Source organism: Petromyzon marinus, chromosome 3, assembly GCF_048934315.1.
Source record: "Petromyzon marinus isolate PM22_M1 ecotype Great Lakes invasive population chromosome 3, UKy_Petmar_22M1.pri1.0, whole genome shotgun sequence".
Classification (NCBI taxonomy): Eukaryota; Metazoa; Chordata; class Hyperoartia; order Petromyzontiformes; family Petromyzontidae; genus Petromyzon; species Petromyzon marinus.
In genome coordinates, this window is record NC_133669.1 from 1671964 (window position 1) to 1689865 (window position 17902).

Consider the following 17902-nt stretch of genomic DNA (forward strand, 5'->3'; position numbering starts at 1 on the left):
AACACTTTATTATTATGAGTAATATTGGTCGCGAAAGCCTACGTGTTAAACTAGTTTTTATTCGCTTGCAGTAACTTAGCTGTTTAGGATATACCTCACAAAATGGACAATTGGTTAAAATATTGATGGTCATTATTCATACTTTATTTCTCACAACCATGTTGGGTCAGGAAACTGGGGAAGGGGGGGGGTACTCATTTGAAACAACATTCAACAAAGGGGGGTGACAGTAGCCAAACAAATGTTGAGAACCACTCCTCAAGGATATTGTGCTGTGCTATTCCCCGCCGACCAAACGTCTTGCAAGACAACCCATAAAGACACGCGGAACGACAAGACACACCCCAATCAAATGCCAGCAGTCCAGCTTGTTTTAGCAAAAGTGAACAGAATAACAGCACTCGGTTCATTCAAGTTGTTTTTTAATTCGCTTAAAAGCTCAAGACATTGCCGACACATTAGTCAAAACTTACACCGACAACTCTTTAGCAAGCGACATTCATTGTTTAATTGATCAAGTGCTCAGTCACTGGAATGAATCGCAGATTCTCATTATTAACCGGCGAAGTATGAGTGTTCATTTAAACCCTGACACAAGGCTTGCATCATTGCTTGACTTTTGTCACGTGAGGAGTGAAAAGGAACTTTGAAGGCATGAAATGCCACAAAACTTTAACAATTCAGAACTTGTTTTACACTTGTGATGTCCGCTACTATGTTAGTGTATCTGCTTTCAATACATTTACGTGTATTATTTCCAGCTCTGATACAATATTTAAAGTCTTTGACTGCGCATGGTTGAAGATGCAACACCAAGTGGGGTTAAAAGGACACTTAAGTTGTGATATCATATCCCACACAGCATTCTGTTAACGTGGGGTAATCATTACTCTTTGCAATAATTCCTGATGTATTTCTCTTACGCCATTACATTAACAGCTTCATTAGAGAGTACTTGGCAAAAAAAAACGATCTGCAGATAACCACACCTGCACTCGCAAAACACAGCAATGGAGTCACGAACAATGTCATGCAGAAACCTCGACGTGAAAGTTCCTGAGAATACCAGGTTACCGTAGGCTTTGGCTGCGAGGTGGTCAAGACATATCAACATGGCCACGGATTCTTGAATCTTGAAAAAATAGTCATTGATCTGACAAAGCTGGTATTATGGACACAAAATGAATGAATTCTGAGTCTATTTGTGTGAAACTTAACGTGTTACTGCTCCCTCGCTTCCGTGAGTTTTCTCCAGGCAATCCTCCCATACGCCAAGCACATTGTAATGGAATTGGCCAAACATCCTGGAGCAGCACTATCCTCCTGAAAATGAATCTTGAGACTCGGCAAGGCTTTCCTTGGTCAGTAAATGGCATTATCATCAACACAGGCTGACCAACGCATTATGGCAGCAAAACCATTCAAAATACAAATGGCAAGATCAGCAGAACAAAATGTGAATGGCAAGTACTTTACACAATATATTAGCTCAGACATTACATGTTTTCATATGGTGTGGTATTTCTACAATATTTGCATTTCAGGCAATACAAGGTTACATTGGCAATTAACGATTCCATGAAATTGGTTTTGACTGATATGATAAAGCGTGTTGAACATTTATATAGAGGTATGTAAAATAAAATCCAAATGCAATGGAAAATGCATGCTAGTTAAAATGTAACTTTGCCGCACACATACCCTTCAGAACTAGTTTACCCAGAGAGGCATTCTGTGCTGAACAGATATAAAATCAGCACGAATTCTATGGAAGCAGTAATACTTTCACACCTCCGGTAAATAAATGCCAAACTTCAGAGGCAGGTTGAGAGTTTACTCAGCCCATCACCCTTGAAGGATCAATATATTGAATAACAATAGTTGACCTTGGTAGGACATCACCAGTGTTTGTGAGATTGGTCCCCTGCTAAATTAATTAACTGATCCCTGCCATAGAAATGTGGAGTTTACACCACTGGATCAGGGCTGCGAAAGGAGAGGAGTATCACCACCCTGTGCCGACTTGGGCCAGGAGACAAGGCCATGTTTTATTAAACTGCTTGCGGTGCCTCTGTATACCATTATGGTTACTTCGCAAGGGATGTCATAAACAATACTGTTCCCGTACAATCCCTGGGCAACATGAGTTAAAAGCAAAGAGCTAAAACGTGGAAATGGAATGCAAGAATAGTGTCATTCAACAATCAATGTGCTACGTAAGCATACGTGGAAAACTGAAATGATAAAGTACTTTAGAGTTGTTGGTGAAATGTGCATCTTTGGTCATAAATATGAATACTGTTATTCAGCTCCTATAATGTAATGCAAATTATCAAAAGTGTCTTGATATGCTTGCAATTATTTTAGCCGTTTTAGTGTTAAACAAAGTTACTACAAATATAAATATCAACGTTTTAGTGTGCGTAAATATTATGGCAGTTGAAAAATGCTACTTTGTGGACTGAATATGCACACTGCTTACCGTAGAGGCAATGATCCCACAAAGAGGCAATTTACAGTGTGGCGGATTTTTTTTTAAAGATAAGGCACTCTTTTGCACGACTCGTCCAGCAATTAAAATAAAGGCAATACACATGTTGTGTGCACGACATGGTCATTTTTGCGTACCAAAATTAAATGTGATAGCACCTGCAGAAGCAACTCGGTACATCGATGCGAGGCGTTGTTTTTCTCCAACGCTGGTTTCTCAGTGTCGGAGTTGGCGGGCACCGTTCTCAACAGACTTCCTCTTGCCAGTGGCTCTCAGCATGTGCTGCCCAAACTGTGGAGTTTCAACACAACAAGCGTGATCAGCATGGCACTGACAAATGTGAATGAAACAGCTCCCCTTGTTGAAAAGCACACTCACTTGCTTATGATAGTATGACGGGGGGGGGGGCCTCTTTGGCAGTGACATCACGTACGGATGTAGCACTGCTGTGTAGATTTATTTTTGACCGTCACTTTCTGTAAAGAAACGTCATATTTCAAGCGACTTTGAGAAAAAATATATCTTTCCACTCGACCTTCTTCCGCGTAAATGTAAAAATCCACCCGCTCATGATTATTTTATTATTAATCACGGGGGGAGTGGGTGCGGCATGTGGAGTGACATCACACGCGTTACACACATTTCTGGGCTATTATAGTAGTAATATGTGATGGCGAAGTGATTATTGCTCTGTGCATAGAGCCTGAAAACTTGATTTCAATTGCCGGCCGTGGCTAATATGAGTGATGAGTGACATCAGAACAGGTCCAGCGAGGTGTGTATGGTCAGTATGGTCAGAAAACCCTCCATGACCGATTCAGCATGGGGAGGCTCTTATCCAGCGGTGGATTGATAAAGGACCGTAAATAGTAAATATAAAATATGCAAATGTTAATTTAGGCTCACGGAAAGAACAAAAGAACAAACGAGATGGTATATATAAAACATTTTAAAAAACATGATCTTCACTTTAACCGTGACTATTTGTTTTATCGCTGGGGAGTGGTGAATCATTGCATGCCTACTCGTTGCATGACTATTAGGGCAAGTGCTGTTCATGAGCACCTATGAAGGCCGGCACAGCACACGAGATGGTGAGTGGTCAACACCACGCCTGGCTGCCTTTGTCTCCCCAGTGGTGATGTTTACACACCATACCAAGGACTAATTTGAGGCAGATATTCGTCACTGGTGTTGGTCGTGAGCTGGTCGCCGAATTTATAGTACAGTGCATAACCACTACATTACCGCTCCCCACTGCGTTCATACGCACAGATGCATGCACACGTGCACCCTTCTCACCTTGGGCTGCTCAGGGCCAGTGTGCGGCAGTGGTCGGCCACGCCCGGTTCTCTCCTTCTCTGGCGACGCGTCCCGGTTGTAGCGGTGCGCGAACTTGCGTTTGAGCGCAGCCGCGATCATGGCCACGGGGTCATCCTCGTCCACCTCGCCCTGCTTCCCCTTGGCTGGCGTTCCTCCCGGTGACCTGCATCCCCAGAGCCACGCCAAGCACACAGTAGTCGCACGACGGCTCTCACCTCTGTTAACATCCTACAAATTACGCATTAATACAGGTACGTGCGATGATTCATTGATTAAAATTGGCGGGTTTACCAATCAATTGTAAGGCACGTGCAGCTTGTAACAAATGATTTTTTTGCCAAGTTTGGCAACGTCTCGCCACTGCAGCTGTGCATACAGGGTACATCAATACCCGGTGGTATAATAATGTGGTACAAGTAATGTTATAATATGTATAGGATTCAATCATGCTAATTATATGCTCATCTTCCTTTACAAACATGATAGAAAAAGAGGCGATGAGACACCCCTCAATGGTAATAGCGATAGAACGCATCGCGACAGCGGTGGTACGTGTCGTCACAGCGGTGGTACGTGTCGTCACAGCGGTGGTACGCGTCGTCACAGCGGTGGTACGCGTCGTCACAGCGGTGGTACGCGTCGTCACAGCGGTGGTACGTGTCGTCACAGCGATGGTACGTGTCGTCACAGCGGTGGTACGTGTCGTCACAGCGGTGGTACGTGTCGTCACAGCGATGGTACGTGTCGTCACAGCGGTGGTACGCGTCGTCACAGCGGTGGTACGTGTCGTCACAGCGATGGTACGTGTCGTCACAGCGGTGGTACGTGTCGTCACAGCGGTGGTACGCGTCGCCACAGCGATGGTACGCGTCGCGACAGCGGTGGTACGCGTCGTCACAGCGGTGGTACGCGTCGCGACAGCGGTGGTACGCGTCGTCACAGCCTCACCTGTCCACGGTGCGCAGCTTCACTTTGTCGATGCCCTTAAGCACGTCCATCATGTTGGGGACGCACGCGGTCGCCGCTTTCTCCGCTCCCCCTTCCCCTCCTCCCTTCTCCGCACGCCGCTGCTTGATGAGGGCGAGCGTCGACACCCGGGAGGATTCACCGGCCCCGGTGGGGGGCAGGGGCGGGGGTGGTGGAGGGGGGCCTGGGGGCGGCGGAGGGGGTGCAGCGGGGCCATCGGGAGAGGTGGAGCCTGCGGGGTGCCAGTGACATGAGGGTGGCGCATAGGGAGACAGGTGGCGACAGTTGGGCACGGTGCTTGGACAATAGGAATAATTAATTACTATTTTCCCAGAAAAGACTGATTTGAGTCTTAACTGTTTCAGGAGGATGACTTGTTACGTGCATAACAGACAAGAAACTAGGACTACAAATCATGCATGGATTGCGAATATGGATTTTGTAACGTTTACAAAATGCACGTTTTCAGAAATATTTACCTAAGATATAACGTCATCTTCAAAGCCACGCAACGAGATGACATCAGACGTTATGACGTCACCAAGAGGCGAGCTGCACACAGTGTGACATCATCATCTTGGCTGAAAATTGGCTTTTCTATTAATCGCTAGGTTTTTTTTTCGCCAAGCTTTATGGTAATTTTCTAATACACATTAACACTAAAATTGTGTTCACATTGCTTCACCTCAAGCATATTTGTAAAGCGTGAAAAGTATCACAAAATTTCATTCTGTGATATTATACAACTACTGGCTGGGAGCAATTCCGCTTGAAACTCACAAGAAGCCTGCTGTTCGTGCACAGCAACGATCATGGCAATCTGTTTGCGCAGCCGAGCCAGCTCCTCCTCCAGTGCGGATATCTTGCGCATGGCTTCATCGCTAGGCACTGGTGGGTCCGGGGCAGCTTCGTTCGACGCAGCCTCGTTCGACGCAGCCTCGTTCGATGCAACCACGCTCGACGCAGCCTCGTTCGATGCAGCCACGCTCGACGCAGCCTCAACTCCACAGTCGCATTCTCCCGGCTCAGCCGCTTCCAGCAGGGTGGCCAGACCCCGCTCGCCCCCATCGCCCCGTGGCTTGCGCACCCCCGCAGAGCCCGACTCTTTCCCCCCACACCCCACCAGCATCATTGCCGCCGCCGCGGCAAGTTGGCTGCCGAGTGAACTATGATCACAGACTTCCGGCCGCACCTCTGTCCTGAGAGGAGAGGGGGGGGGGAAACGCAAAGTGAATATTATGACCCGGCACTAAGCGGCGGTCAACGTTTGAAGGATGGCAACACTGCTTTCATCCCGCGCTTGCTGGATATGAGCCTGATTGAAGCGGCTCACGTCTTTACGCCAGGGACTCAAAAAAAGAGGGATCCTAATTTGAATCGGCAAACTTTTACATAATCTGCGACAAGTTTACCAATCATAAGGCACGTGCAGCACGTACGAAATTAAAGTACCATTTCGTCACTGCAGAGGAAGGTGACCGTGTACATGGACGGTCACAGTTGTAATATTTCTGCTTCTCAAGTTAAAAGCAGAGGAGCATACAAATATATTTCAATAAATACATCGGAATATGATTCTTTTTTTAGAAATATTGCAATTCATCTTTCTTTAATAAGTGTCGCTCGAGAGCGAACACAACCATTTCTCCAGATCAGGTCCTGCCCTCAAAAAACTGCATTGTGGAAAGAGTTACCGGAGTCTGGTGAAGGATTCCCCTTCATCGTCTACGACCCACACGATGTCAGCAAGAGTCAGCTCCCTGGCTCCTTCACCCAACCGCCATGCACCCAACTGCATGCACAGACCCACGCAGACACCCACACCTGCGCTATTTACCGGGTAACAGAAAATTAAAAGGTGACTGAAAATGCATCAAAAAGTGTTCCGTCCATCGCTAATGTTAGCCATCATACTCCTTAAGTCTCACTGGATACCTATGTGCACAGACTTATATGAACCTAGGTAGATTTACACAGCTGTACCAATGTTGATACTGGCTTTCTGAGTTGGGGCAATAACATTGAACCATAAAAATCACGACGGACCCTTCGTCTGCCTCTCTGTACACTTTCATGAATTGGTGTACGTGCGTAAGAATATATAATTGCGGTGCTAATATATATATACACGTGTTGTGCTATTTAAAAAAAAACGAAACATGAAGACACAAATGGATCTGTACTGAAAACCGCTTGCCCTTGCATGAATGACTGTGGCTGGAGGACCCAAGTGTTGAACGAGCTCTCCCTCACCTGCACGTTGGCTCGCACGCACGGCTTGAGAGGAAGATGGGACGCGATGCGGCGCACGAGGCTACGAGAGCTACCGTAGGGCTTCCCATCCTGCAAACAAAGACAAAGATCCCCCGTATAGCCTTTAACAGACTGTTGGGGTAAGTGCTACTTTTGAGCACCTGTGAAGGCTGGCACGGCACGAGAGTAGGTGGGTGGGCAACACCACCAGGCACTCAATTGTTTACACATCACATCAGGTAGGCAATTGAGGCTGAGTCAACCTAGATGAGGCCCGGGTCCGGTTCAGATATTCGTCACTGGTGTTGGCCGTGAACGGGAATCGAACTCGGGTCTCCGGGTTTGTAGTGCAGCGTGCTTACCGCCACACCACCGCTCCCATTCTGCCCACACACACGCACACATACCACCCTCGCGTCACCATCATTCCCTACCCACAGACGTTACACCAGAACAGGCAGCGTCTCACTGACAACGGTGGGTTGTGGCTCAACTTTGAGAAGGAAATTGGTTTATCCTGGCTTCCAAACTGCATCTGGTCACCCAGCAGCATTTGTTTAGCAAGTCCGACCGCTCGTGAGACCCAGAAAGTTGAAACCAGCACAGACTTTGCGCAGACAAATGCAGCTGGGCGATGCTGATCTTGACAGCCCCATGGACCTTTGCGTGTGTGTACATTTTATATATATAGTATATGGATACACACAGGAAGCAGTTCGGTTTATGGATGCAAACACTGTTTGCTTAATTGCAACGCAACATGGAAACATTCCTGGCTGTCAAGTGGGTTTCATACCTGCGGTGTGCCCATTCTGAGTTGGGTCGCGGCAAATTCTTCGTCTCGTCCCTTCACCGCCACATTCTCTCAACTACCACGGCGTTCCGCAGCTGAAAACAAATACATTTAACACAGGATCGTTGGCATGAACTATAACAATACGATGCAACCCATAGCAAGACACCACACAATATGAGTACACAATATGTATTGCACAATGTGAACAAAAATACTTTGTCCCAGTGAATTTATTGAAGCAACTGTGGGTGGAAAAATTTAATCGCAACAAATGCCACCACAGCTCGCCATCTCTTCCTTCCATGTGCCAGACCCCTCCTGCAATCGTACAGCATTTCCTGCAGTCTCATCACCATTATCCAACTTTATGCCTTTCACTCTGCTACGCGGTCTCACACACGTCCGTTAAGACCCACTCTTAAAATGTAATCACCATCACCTGCCTGGAGGTCACACGATTTCCCGCCCGCCAAGGAAAACACGTGGGGAAAAGAATGTTCCCCGTATCTTGTTCGTTCTCACCGGTGCCGATGTGAAATAAGTGCCCCCAAACCCCAGATGCTCCAGTGAACACGAGGGGGAGGTGGCCGTGATTGTGTCGTAACGAGGCTGTCAGTCAGACAGCCACACGGAACATCATCATCATCGGCCACGCACGCATGCCTGTAGCGATGTTGTAACAACAGCCTCGGAAGCTTTGGAACCCGAGGCGCCACATCGCCACGCCATCGCCACGCACGTCTGACCTCGTGCAAGGTCAGCATCGTGAGTTAGCAACTGTTGGCGCTGCACTGTTCAGAGAGTCACAAAGTCTACTAGCCTAGGGCCGCACATGGAGCCACGTGGATCTTCGTCGACAAACTGCTTTGTGCGTGTTTTTGTTCCATTCCCACCCGCTGATTTTCCAATCTCTTTGCCCCATCCTCTCTCTGCGTGCCCATTACCCCGAGGCGAGAAAGAGTCGCTTTCGTGTGGCAAATAGCGCAGGATGTGCCTTAGTAATGTAGTAGCGTGGTGGTGGTGGTGGTAACGGGGTGGACACGGCGTGATGGTGATGATGGGAGGCAGTGCCGTTATTCCGTACGACTGGTGATGATGTCGTGTCGTGTGTGTGTGCGCAAGTGGGTTTTGGAGTTTGGTGATGTTGGTGGTGATGTTGGTGGTGGGCTGTGTCCGTGATGGTTGTTGATGCGATGGTGATTTGATGCGGTGATGTAGTGCGGTGCGAGAGACGTTTCTGTGTGATGTGGAGTGGTGTGAGGAGTGATGTGGAGTGGTGTGAGGAGTGATGTGGAGTGGTGTGAGGAGTGATGTGGAGTGGTGTGAGGAGTGATGTGGAGTGGTGTGAAGAGTGATGTGGAGTGGTGTGAGGAGTGACGTGGAGTGGTGTGAGGAGTGACGTGGAGTGGTGTGAGGAGTGACGTGGAGTGGTGTGAGGAGTGACGTGGAGTGGTGTGAGGAGTGACGTGGAGTGGTGTGAGGAGTGATGTGGAGTGGTGTGAGGAGTGATGTGGAGTGGTGTGAGGAGTGATGTGGAGTGGTGTGAGGAGTGATGTGGAGTGGTGTGAGGAGTGATGTGGAGTGGTGTGAGGAGTGATGTGGAGTGGTGTGAGGAGTGATGTGGAGTGGTGTGAGGAGTGACGTGGAGTGGTGTGAGGAGTGATGTGGAGTGGTGTGAGGAGTGATGTGGCGGTATGGTGCCGCGAGCTTCGTTGTCACCCAGAGCTTCCGTCTGTCCCCGTGTCTACGTCTCTCCCCGTGTCTCCGTCTCTGTCTCCCCTTGTCTCTGTCTCTCTCCACGTCTCTCTCCGTGTCTCCCCGTGTCTCCCAGTGCCTGTGTCCCCTTGTCTCCGTCTCTCTCCCCTTGTTTCTCCCCGTGTCTCCCCGTGTCTGTGTCTCCCGGTGCCTGTCTCCCCGTGTCTCTGTGTCTCTGTCTGTCTCCCCGTGTCTATGTCTCTCCCCGTGTCTCCGTCTCTGTCTCCCCTTGTCTCTGTCTCTCTCCACGTGTCTCTCCGTGTCTCCCCGTGTCTCCCGGTGCCTGTGTCCCCTTGTCTCCGTCTCTCTCCCCTTGTCTCTCCCCGTCTGTCTCCCCTTGTATCCGTGTCTCCCCGTGTCTGTGTCTCCCAGTGCCTGTCTCCCCATGTCTCTGTCTCTGTCTGTCTCCCCCTTGTCTCTGTCTCTCCCCGTGTCTCCGTGTCTCTCCACTCACCGCCACCTCCACGCGTTCTCCAAGCGATTACATTTCCCAGACCGCACGCGTTGGGGGGGGGGGCTGGTGTGTCCCTGACCGCCCTCCTCAGACGGCCGATTGGTCGGTGGGCACGCGCTCCTCAGCAGCGCGTCCCCCGATTGGCTCGACCGCGTTGAGGCAGCCCAATGAGAAGGCGAGGCGGCACAGACCGCGCGTATCCCAAGTGGGAAATACAAAGTGCGAACCCAGCCGGCTTGCCAACTTTCCGATAAGCGGCTTCCCGTTAAGTCAACATGTGCTAAGGATCTTGATTTGAAGCTTTCGTGACTGCAGAAATCCATACTTTGGTTCTTTCGGTATTTTATTTCTACCTACGTGATTTTACCGAAAGAACCAAAGAGTATGTGTTAAGAAATTTAATATACACACTACTGCATTACCAAACTATTATTTTATTCTACCCGGTAAGGCATACTGAGCTATACAACTTTTTTTCAGAAGCGAGCTGGCCACAAATGACAGCTCAACCAAGTGCTTATCGTCGTGTGGGAACTTATAGCAGCAGACAAAAACTTGATTCTAAATACGAAGGGGCATAACGGAGGACCCGGAGGGAAAAAACTCCATGCGAGCATGGGGAGCGAGACATGAAAATTCCAAATATACAGCAGCAGCAGGCATCAGGGTGGAGATCGAACCCACGACCTCTTGTATACCAGGCGAGGTAGTTAACATTTCACCATCTCAGCACTCGAGAATTCGGGCCACTGCCCAAAACGTAGCGCCTTTTCAACTCCCCCACCCTATCTGAAGGCCACATTGACGAATGTTACGTTTTGAGGCCGATTGGTTAAAATGACGGGGGATGGTGGTGGTTATGAGCCAATCACGTCCTTTGGTCGACAACGCTAACGTGGTGCGGGTAACACTCGCTACATGCGTCAAAACCACGTGTTGATTCGTCCATTACTCCCAAATACACGAGTCCTATTGGACTAAGTCGACCCTGCAGTCACCGCTTTGGTTTCTCCATTCGCAAAGAAAAACCAGAAATATGCCAAAGTCAACGCTTCTGAAATATTACACAACTGTAGAAGACAAAAGTTGGAATACGAATTTTTTTTATTAAAACTTTCAATCCATACTTGCATTTCATATATTTGTAACTCATGTGGCATTAAGTGTCTTGGACTCGAAGGATAAAAAATTATATACATTGTGTGGATGCCAAAATGTTCTAACATTGGCACGATGCAAGTTTACCAAGCATAACAGTATGCTATATCGAAATATATTTAAAAATGAGGGACTGTTACACACTCAACCATTCATCAGTAACATCGCTTCACAATGAACAAAAATGTAAATCTATTAAACGTTACTCTTTGCCTTTCCAATACTTTAAGGGCCATTGCCTCATTAGCCCTTATTTTTCTGGTCAGTGGTTTAAATGCAAATACAGAAGTGCCGGTACGAAACGTTGATCCTGCAGCCCACGACCATTTCCCAATATTGGTGATGTTAGGTTAAAATGTTAAGTGTGCCAGTATACACATTTGGTGTTCCGAGAAGTATATACAGCCGTACACCGGCCCATTTCATGCACTGCTTAATGTTATAAAGCAGTCTTTATTTGAAGCTTTCGTGACTGCAGGAATCCATACTCTTCGGTTCTTTCGGTAAAGTCACGTAGGTAGAAAATAAATCACGACGTTTCGGGCACAACACAAGCGTCCATCATCAGGTGGGATGGTCTGCTGCCGAGGCAGACTGTTTTATAAGGCAGTGTTCACAACTTGGCAAGTGTTTTATTGGTTACATAAAAAAATGTGTAACAGGGGAGGCAATAATACATTTTAAAATATTAAATTATGCTCCATGATTATATTATAACAGTTAATTATTGCCATGGGCAATGCCGTTAATAAGAATAGTGAAGTTCTTGTTTTTCAGCCCAATCTTCAGTTCTGACTTTCAGCAAACGGCCATGATGATCTCTTTTCTTCTCTGCTTAAACCTCGACAAACTCTTCTGGTCATTCTGTAAACAACAAAGTACTATTGGTCAAGAAATTAAATACTGCACACACGTATCACCACATGGAACTAAAAAACACATTTTGGCCAACCCAACCTTGTCAAGCCAAAACAATTGGGCTAAAACAGAGATGCATTTTTACCAGCATAACCGTGCAAGTAGGTCATTAATTCTAGATTTGAAGTTTTCATGACTGCAAGGATTCATACTGTTATTTCGGGAAAGTCACGTAGGTAAAAATAAAATTAAAGAAAACTAAATTAAGTAGGTCATTGTTCGCAAATAATTGTATTTAAATTATACCAACTTGCAACATTTTACAGGAAGCATAAGGTAAGCATTATATACATTCCTTAAAAGAGATGTTTAAGTTCACTATGCCCCAACAATGTAGAAATTATCTACACCTCGTGCAAATATATATCCAAAAAAACGTTGCATGAAATCTACGTATCGTTTGTAAAAAGTTATTTTCACACAGATATATCAGATGTATTCTTCGAAGCCCATGTGTTACAATATTGTCATGAACGTACAGCTGTGCCTCAGTAAAATTGGGTAACGGATATGGCAGTTTTCCTCATGAATATCAGTAGAGGGAGCCAGGTAATCATCATCAGCACAACTACGGACCTCAACCCTGGCCACCACATAGACCCCTGCACAAAACCTCAAGAGTTGTACCTGGGCACACAGAGCAGTCGCCCCAGATCCCAACCTCGTCTGCTCTTTGGGTCAGGAATACCAGGCTTCATCCATCCACTCTGCTGGCCGATGCCCACAGCAAAAACACACACCTGCTAGGAAACAAAACAACAATTGCCTAAGTCTTATTCAAGGACTAGAACCTCTCAAATGATAGTCTCAAAAGACTGTCAGGTGCAATTGACGTTTACATCTTACACGATTCGATGACAATCGTGACGTGTAGACCGGATGTACGATATGTATGTGCGGCCTATTACAAACCAATTGGATATTTCTGGTTATGTTTAAGTGTGTATGAAATACACTTCTTTAATCCTGAGTCACCACCATTCGCAAGCTGTTATGCTGCAGTATATTAGTATATATTAAAAAAAATGATGCACGTGCATTCAATACCACGATTCTTAATATCATCACCAAGTCTGCACAAGGCATGAACAATTTATAAAATCAAATTGATACAATCGTTCAGGATGTCTGCATCGACTCGCTTGCTATTCATCATTTTGTTCTTTACAGCGTCTGGAGGTGCAATTGCATTTAGATGAAAATCTGTGCCTCAGTGGAAATGGGTAACGGATATGGCAGTCGTCCTCATGAACAAACTCAGTAGAGGGAGCCAGGACATCATCATAGGCACAGCAACGGACTGACACTGACCACCACACGGATCCTACACACACACCACCTCACACGAGTTTTATTACCTGGGCACGTGCATCAGAGACAACCTCTCTTCACACCAGGCACCACCTCCTCCTCTGTTCACTGGGCCAGTTCCCAACCTGGTGCAGCTCCCACAATCTTTGTTGGACCATGAACACCAGCTTCGTTCAGCCACTCTGCTGGCCGATGCCCACAGCAAAACCACACACCTGCTAGGAAACAAAACAACAATTGCCTAAGTCTTATTCAAGGACTAGAACCTCTCAAATGATAGTCTCAAAAGACTGTCAGGTGCAATTGACGTTTACATCTTACACGATTCGATGACAAACGTGACATGTAGACCGTATGTACGATATGTATGTGCGGCCTATTACAAACCAATTGGATATTGCTGGTTATGTTTAAGTGTGTACGAAATACACTTCTTTAATCCTGAGTCACCACCATTCGCAAGTTGTTATGCTGCAGTATATTAAATAGTGTATATTAAAAAAAATGATACACGTGCATTCAATACGATTGTTATTATTATGATCAAGTCTGCACAAGGCATGAACAATTTCTAAATTCAAATCAATACAATCGTTCAGGATGTCTGCAACGACTCGCTTGCTATGCATCATTTTGTTCTTTACAGCGTCTGGAGGTGCAATTGCATTTAAATGAAAATCTGTGCCTCAGTGGAAATGGGTAACGGATATGGCAGTCATCCTCATGAACAAACTCAGTAGAGGGAGCCAGGACATCATCATAGGCACAGCAACGGACTGACACTGACCACCACACGGATCCTAGACACACACACCACCTCACACGAGTTTTATTACCTGGGCAGGTGCATCAGAGACAACCTCTCTTCACACCAGGCACCACCTCCTCCTCCGTTCACTGGGCCAGTTCCCAACCTGGTGCAGCTCCCACAATCTTTGTTGGACCATGAACACCAGCTTCGTTCAGCCACTCTGCTGGCCAATGCCCACAGCAAACACACACTTCAGATAGGAAACACAAAACGTTAATTGTATACGAGACTTGTGAAACGATTACAACTTATAATATATTAGTGTCTCAAGATACTGCCGGATAAAATTGACGTTTGCATTCTAAACGAGTTCGATCATTGTATATGGTATGTATCTATAATATACATTTGTGGGGCTCAAACTGCCTGGAAATTGCTGGTTATATTTTAACAATCGCTGGTTATATTTTAACAGTAATGTCGATGGGTCACCAGTCTTAAGCAGTTGTGAACAGATTAGCGTAAAATTAAGACCCGAAAGCTTCCATACAAATTACACTTTGCAAAACTAATACAATTAATCTATCGTAAAGCTTTATATTTAGATAAAATACGCAATTAGGTGGATATTTATAATTAGTAATGTACGCCAGTTTACTTGAACTGGGATATTTCTAAAAAAATGTTACAACAGACCGAGCTTCAAATGTCACGCCAACATTTTGTGAAATGTCCATCACATGGTTCCTTGCATAGTAGTACTTTAGAGACATCCAGCAAAGTGAATAACTACTGTGGCTTTTAGTTCCATATGGTCGACAACTGTAAATGAGCTGTTGCTCGTAGGTTAATTACACACCGCACCCACATTCTTGTTCCCATCATTGTCCCACTGCGTCTTGAGACACAGCTAAATAGACACTTGCATTAGTAATCTTGTGTATTACTTAACATCCATGGGACCATCTTGCCGGTAACAAAGGGTCCTATAGATACAACTGCTCAACCCGAGCTATGAATACTCGTGATACATGCATTTCATTTGTATGGTTTGCCGTTGTTCTCTGGTCTAACACGAAGCCATAAAGAACAAGGCTGTCTCTGGTGTAGGCCAATCAGTTCAAAAGACAATCGATATATCAGAAAATGTTTGTCTGCATGTTTTGCCACACATATGCGTGGTTAACGCGGGCTTGATTCCTTGCAAAATGCATCTACCTGGTGTTTGAGCATCTTCACAACTCCCGCAATCTTCATTGGTTCTTTCGGCAAAGTCACGTAGAATGAGAATAAAATAATAAAATAAAACAATAAAATTCTCACGACGTTTCGGCCACAACACAAGTAGCCGTCCTCAGGTGAAGAAACAGAACTGTCCAGAAGACAGCGCTTGAGTGAACCCTGTCAAGCTCGACAGCGTCTTTTAAGCTTCGAATCGCGGCATCTCTTCAGAAAGGTGAGAGACTCGATTAGTTGAGCTGTCTTGTCCCGGAGTCTGTTGAAAGATTTTAAGGTTGTATGAAATCCCTCCACGTAGAGGCGGTTAAATTTCGATTTAAAGCTTTCGTGACTGCAAGGATTCACCTTCTTTGGTTTTTTCGGTAAAGTCACGTAGAATGAGAATAAAATAATAAAATTCTCACGACGTTGAGGACGGCTACTTGTGTTGTGGCCGAAACGTCGTGATAATTTTATTGTTTTATTTTCTCATTCCACGTGACTTCACCGAAATAACCAAAGAAGATGAATCCTTGCAGTCACGAAAGCTTTAAATCGAAACTCCCGTAATATTGACAAATGATAAATGCTTTTTTTGTGTATTACTTAAACGGAAGTGGTTCCTTACCGGCGGCTCACGCCGGTTCCGTGGCGTTCCGCCAAGGCCTCACCCGCCGTCTCGACCATCGGGTAGGGCCCGGGCACGTGGAGCGCGTGGGCCACGCCATTGGGTGGAAGCGTGGACGCGCATCACGCTGCGTTCCGTGTGCATTCTTTGCTATTTAAAACGCGCCGCCAAGACACATGTGTTTTGCAGCGAAGCTGTAAAGATGACGACGAGGCCGATGATCGAAGTCGTGGGTGAAACGTGAGAAGGCTGGCGAGAGATGGCTTTGGATGGCTTTTGGACTGCAAGAGCGCGCTGCGAGATCGAGAGGCGCGATGGGCGAGCGCCTTCGGCTCTTATAGCCGAGACGACGTCACTACGGGTGCCCGCCCGCATTCAACTTTAAAAAAGTTGAACCAAATAATAAACAAACGCGGCAGGTGTGTTACGGTACAGTACGCGTCGCCCGCAGATTACAGAATGAGATGAGACTTAGATCCGTCGAGCTGCGAAACTTTTTCTCATTTAAGCAGCAACAACAACAAAAAAACACAACGCAACGGTTTTTATTTATTTGCAGCTCATCAGCAGGGTGTAGCCTATGGGTCGTTTGCGTACAAATCACCTTCAGTGCAATTCGCCCTTATTACCACTATGCAAAAATTAATACGATTAAAATCTTAAATTGAGCCAAGTCTGTTAGGGGTTTCTTGCCCGGAAAATACATCCGCGCCCGGCACACCGCATCCAGTATGCCTGTCGCATGCGACTGTTGCTCCTTGCGGGTCATGTTTCAGTTTCATTTATTAGGTATAGCCCTGTGAGCCATTCCGCCCTTGAATCGGGTGCAACAGCAACAAACAAAAACATGAACAAGAAAACATCTTAAAGTGACTATGTGACTGCGCAAACAGAAAATCCAGGAAAAAAACAGCAAAATATTCCTGAAAAAGCACCGTACACCAACGCTGTGTGCAAAAATTCCCGTGAAACCCACCACGGTCTCCCAACGTGGTCTCCCAACGTCGAGTTGACGAATGGATCTCAGAATAGAGAAGAGAGTGGGGATTCCGGGCCATGGCGAGTGAGTCTGAAACCAATCCCTTTCGCCAGCGACCCGCACGAACCCGTGCGGTGAAGTATGGTCAAACAGCCCACGTGATCGACGACACACATTCATCCAGCAGTGGATTGACCAGGACCCTGTGCACAATCATAGCATGCTCAAGTGATGGGTGAACGTGAACGCTGTACAGTACTCGTGTTTTTGCGTTGCGCATTAAGGTCAAACCATTTGTAAACATTTGGTTTAACACGTAGACTTCCGAGACCAATATCATCCATCTCACCCACAAAAACCGCTCTATTTTGCATTTGTAAATTCAATCTCTTGGCGAACGCTGTCCACTGAGTGAGACGCTTGAAATGAACCTGCTGGAGCGGTGGTGGAGTTGTGCACAGTCGACAACTTGACCCGCCGCATTCACCAGTCGACACCCCGCGCTGATTCTGCTGCTGCTGCTCACCAGCGAAACGTCACGGGAATTGTAAAACGTCGTGAGTTGAAACTCTCCAACACAGCGGTGTGCTGAAGAAGGAGAATTCACTCATTGGCACCTTTTGTTTACGTGGCAAATCGTACTAATTGGCTGTGTCGGATGGTGGCGGGTTTAACGACACATTGATATATACGCGATCTAACACCAAACACCTTTATTATTTGATAATATACATAATTGTATTGGTCGTGGAAGCTTACGCGTTAAGCTGCAGTGGTATACAACCATAATTAACTACAAAAAACATCAACTCAACACATTCCGCAATAAGACCGTGGCCGTAAAAATAAATAAATACCAATATTAGACGTTTCGGGCAATGGGCCCTTCCCCACAACACTT

At 46.3% G+C, this 17902-nt stretch overlaps 1 protein-coding gene and 3 non-coding genes across 4 annotated transcripts; all 4 read right to left on the reverse strand.

The window, feature by feature from the left end:
• Positions 1 to 405: 405 nt before the first annotated feature.
• On the reverse strand, positions 406 to 10144 carry LOC116951202 (mitochondrial fission regulator 1-like). The gene is made up of 8 exons (XM_032969687.2): positions 10039 to 10144; positions 7830 to 7921; positions 7034 to 7123; positions 6475 to 6572; positions 5561 to 5979; positions 4763 to 5012; positions 3794 to 3977; positions 406 to 2782 (listed from the first exon to the last, which is right to left on the reverse strand). The coding sequence occupies exons 2-8, from the start codon at positions 7842 to 7844 to the stop codon at positions 2708 to 2710; spliced, it is 1131 nt and encodes a 376-aa protein (XP_032825578.2). The 5' UTR covers positions 7845 to 7921; positions 10039 to 10144; the 3' UTR covers positions 406 to 2707.
• Positions 10145 to 12596: 2452 nt separating this feature from the next.
• On the reverse strand, positions 12597 to 12681 carry LOC116958722 (small nucleolar RNA SNORD100). The gene has a single exon (XR_004405460.1). It is a non-coding gene; the product is annotated as a small nucleolar RNA SNORD100 (small nucleolar RNA).
• A 637-nt stretch (positions 12682 to 13318) lies between these two features.
• On the reverse strand, positions 13319 to 13406 carry LOC116958738 (small nucleolar RNA SNORD100). Its single transcript, XR_004405463.1, has one exon. It is a non-coding gene; the product is annotated as a small nucleolar RNA SNORD100 (small nucleolar RNA).
• A 699-nt stretch (positions 13407 to 14105) lies between these two features.
• Positions 14106 to 14193, reverse strand: LOC116958730 (small nucleolar RNA SNORD100). The gene has a single exon (XR_004405462.1). It is a non-coding gene; the product is annotated as a small nucleolar RNA SNORD100 (small nucleolar RNA).
• Between the last annotated feature and the right edge of the window lie 3709 nt (positions 14194 to 17902).

Bases quoted from the DNA above. Each gene is read 5' to 3' on its own strand.
- LOC116951202 (XM_032969687.2), bottom strand. The intron at 5,980-6,474 runs GTAACTCTTTCC...CTCTCCTCTCAG, and splicing joins GAATCCTTCACCAGACTCCG to GACAGAGGTGCGGCCGGAAG. The intron at 5,013-5,560 runs GTGAGTTTCAAG...GGCACCCCGCAG, and splicing joins GCACGAACAGCAGGCTTCTT to GCTCCACCTCTCCCGATGGC.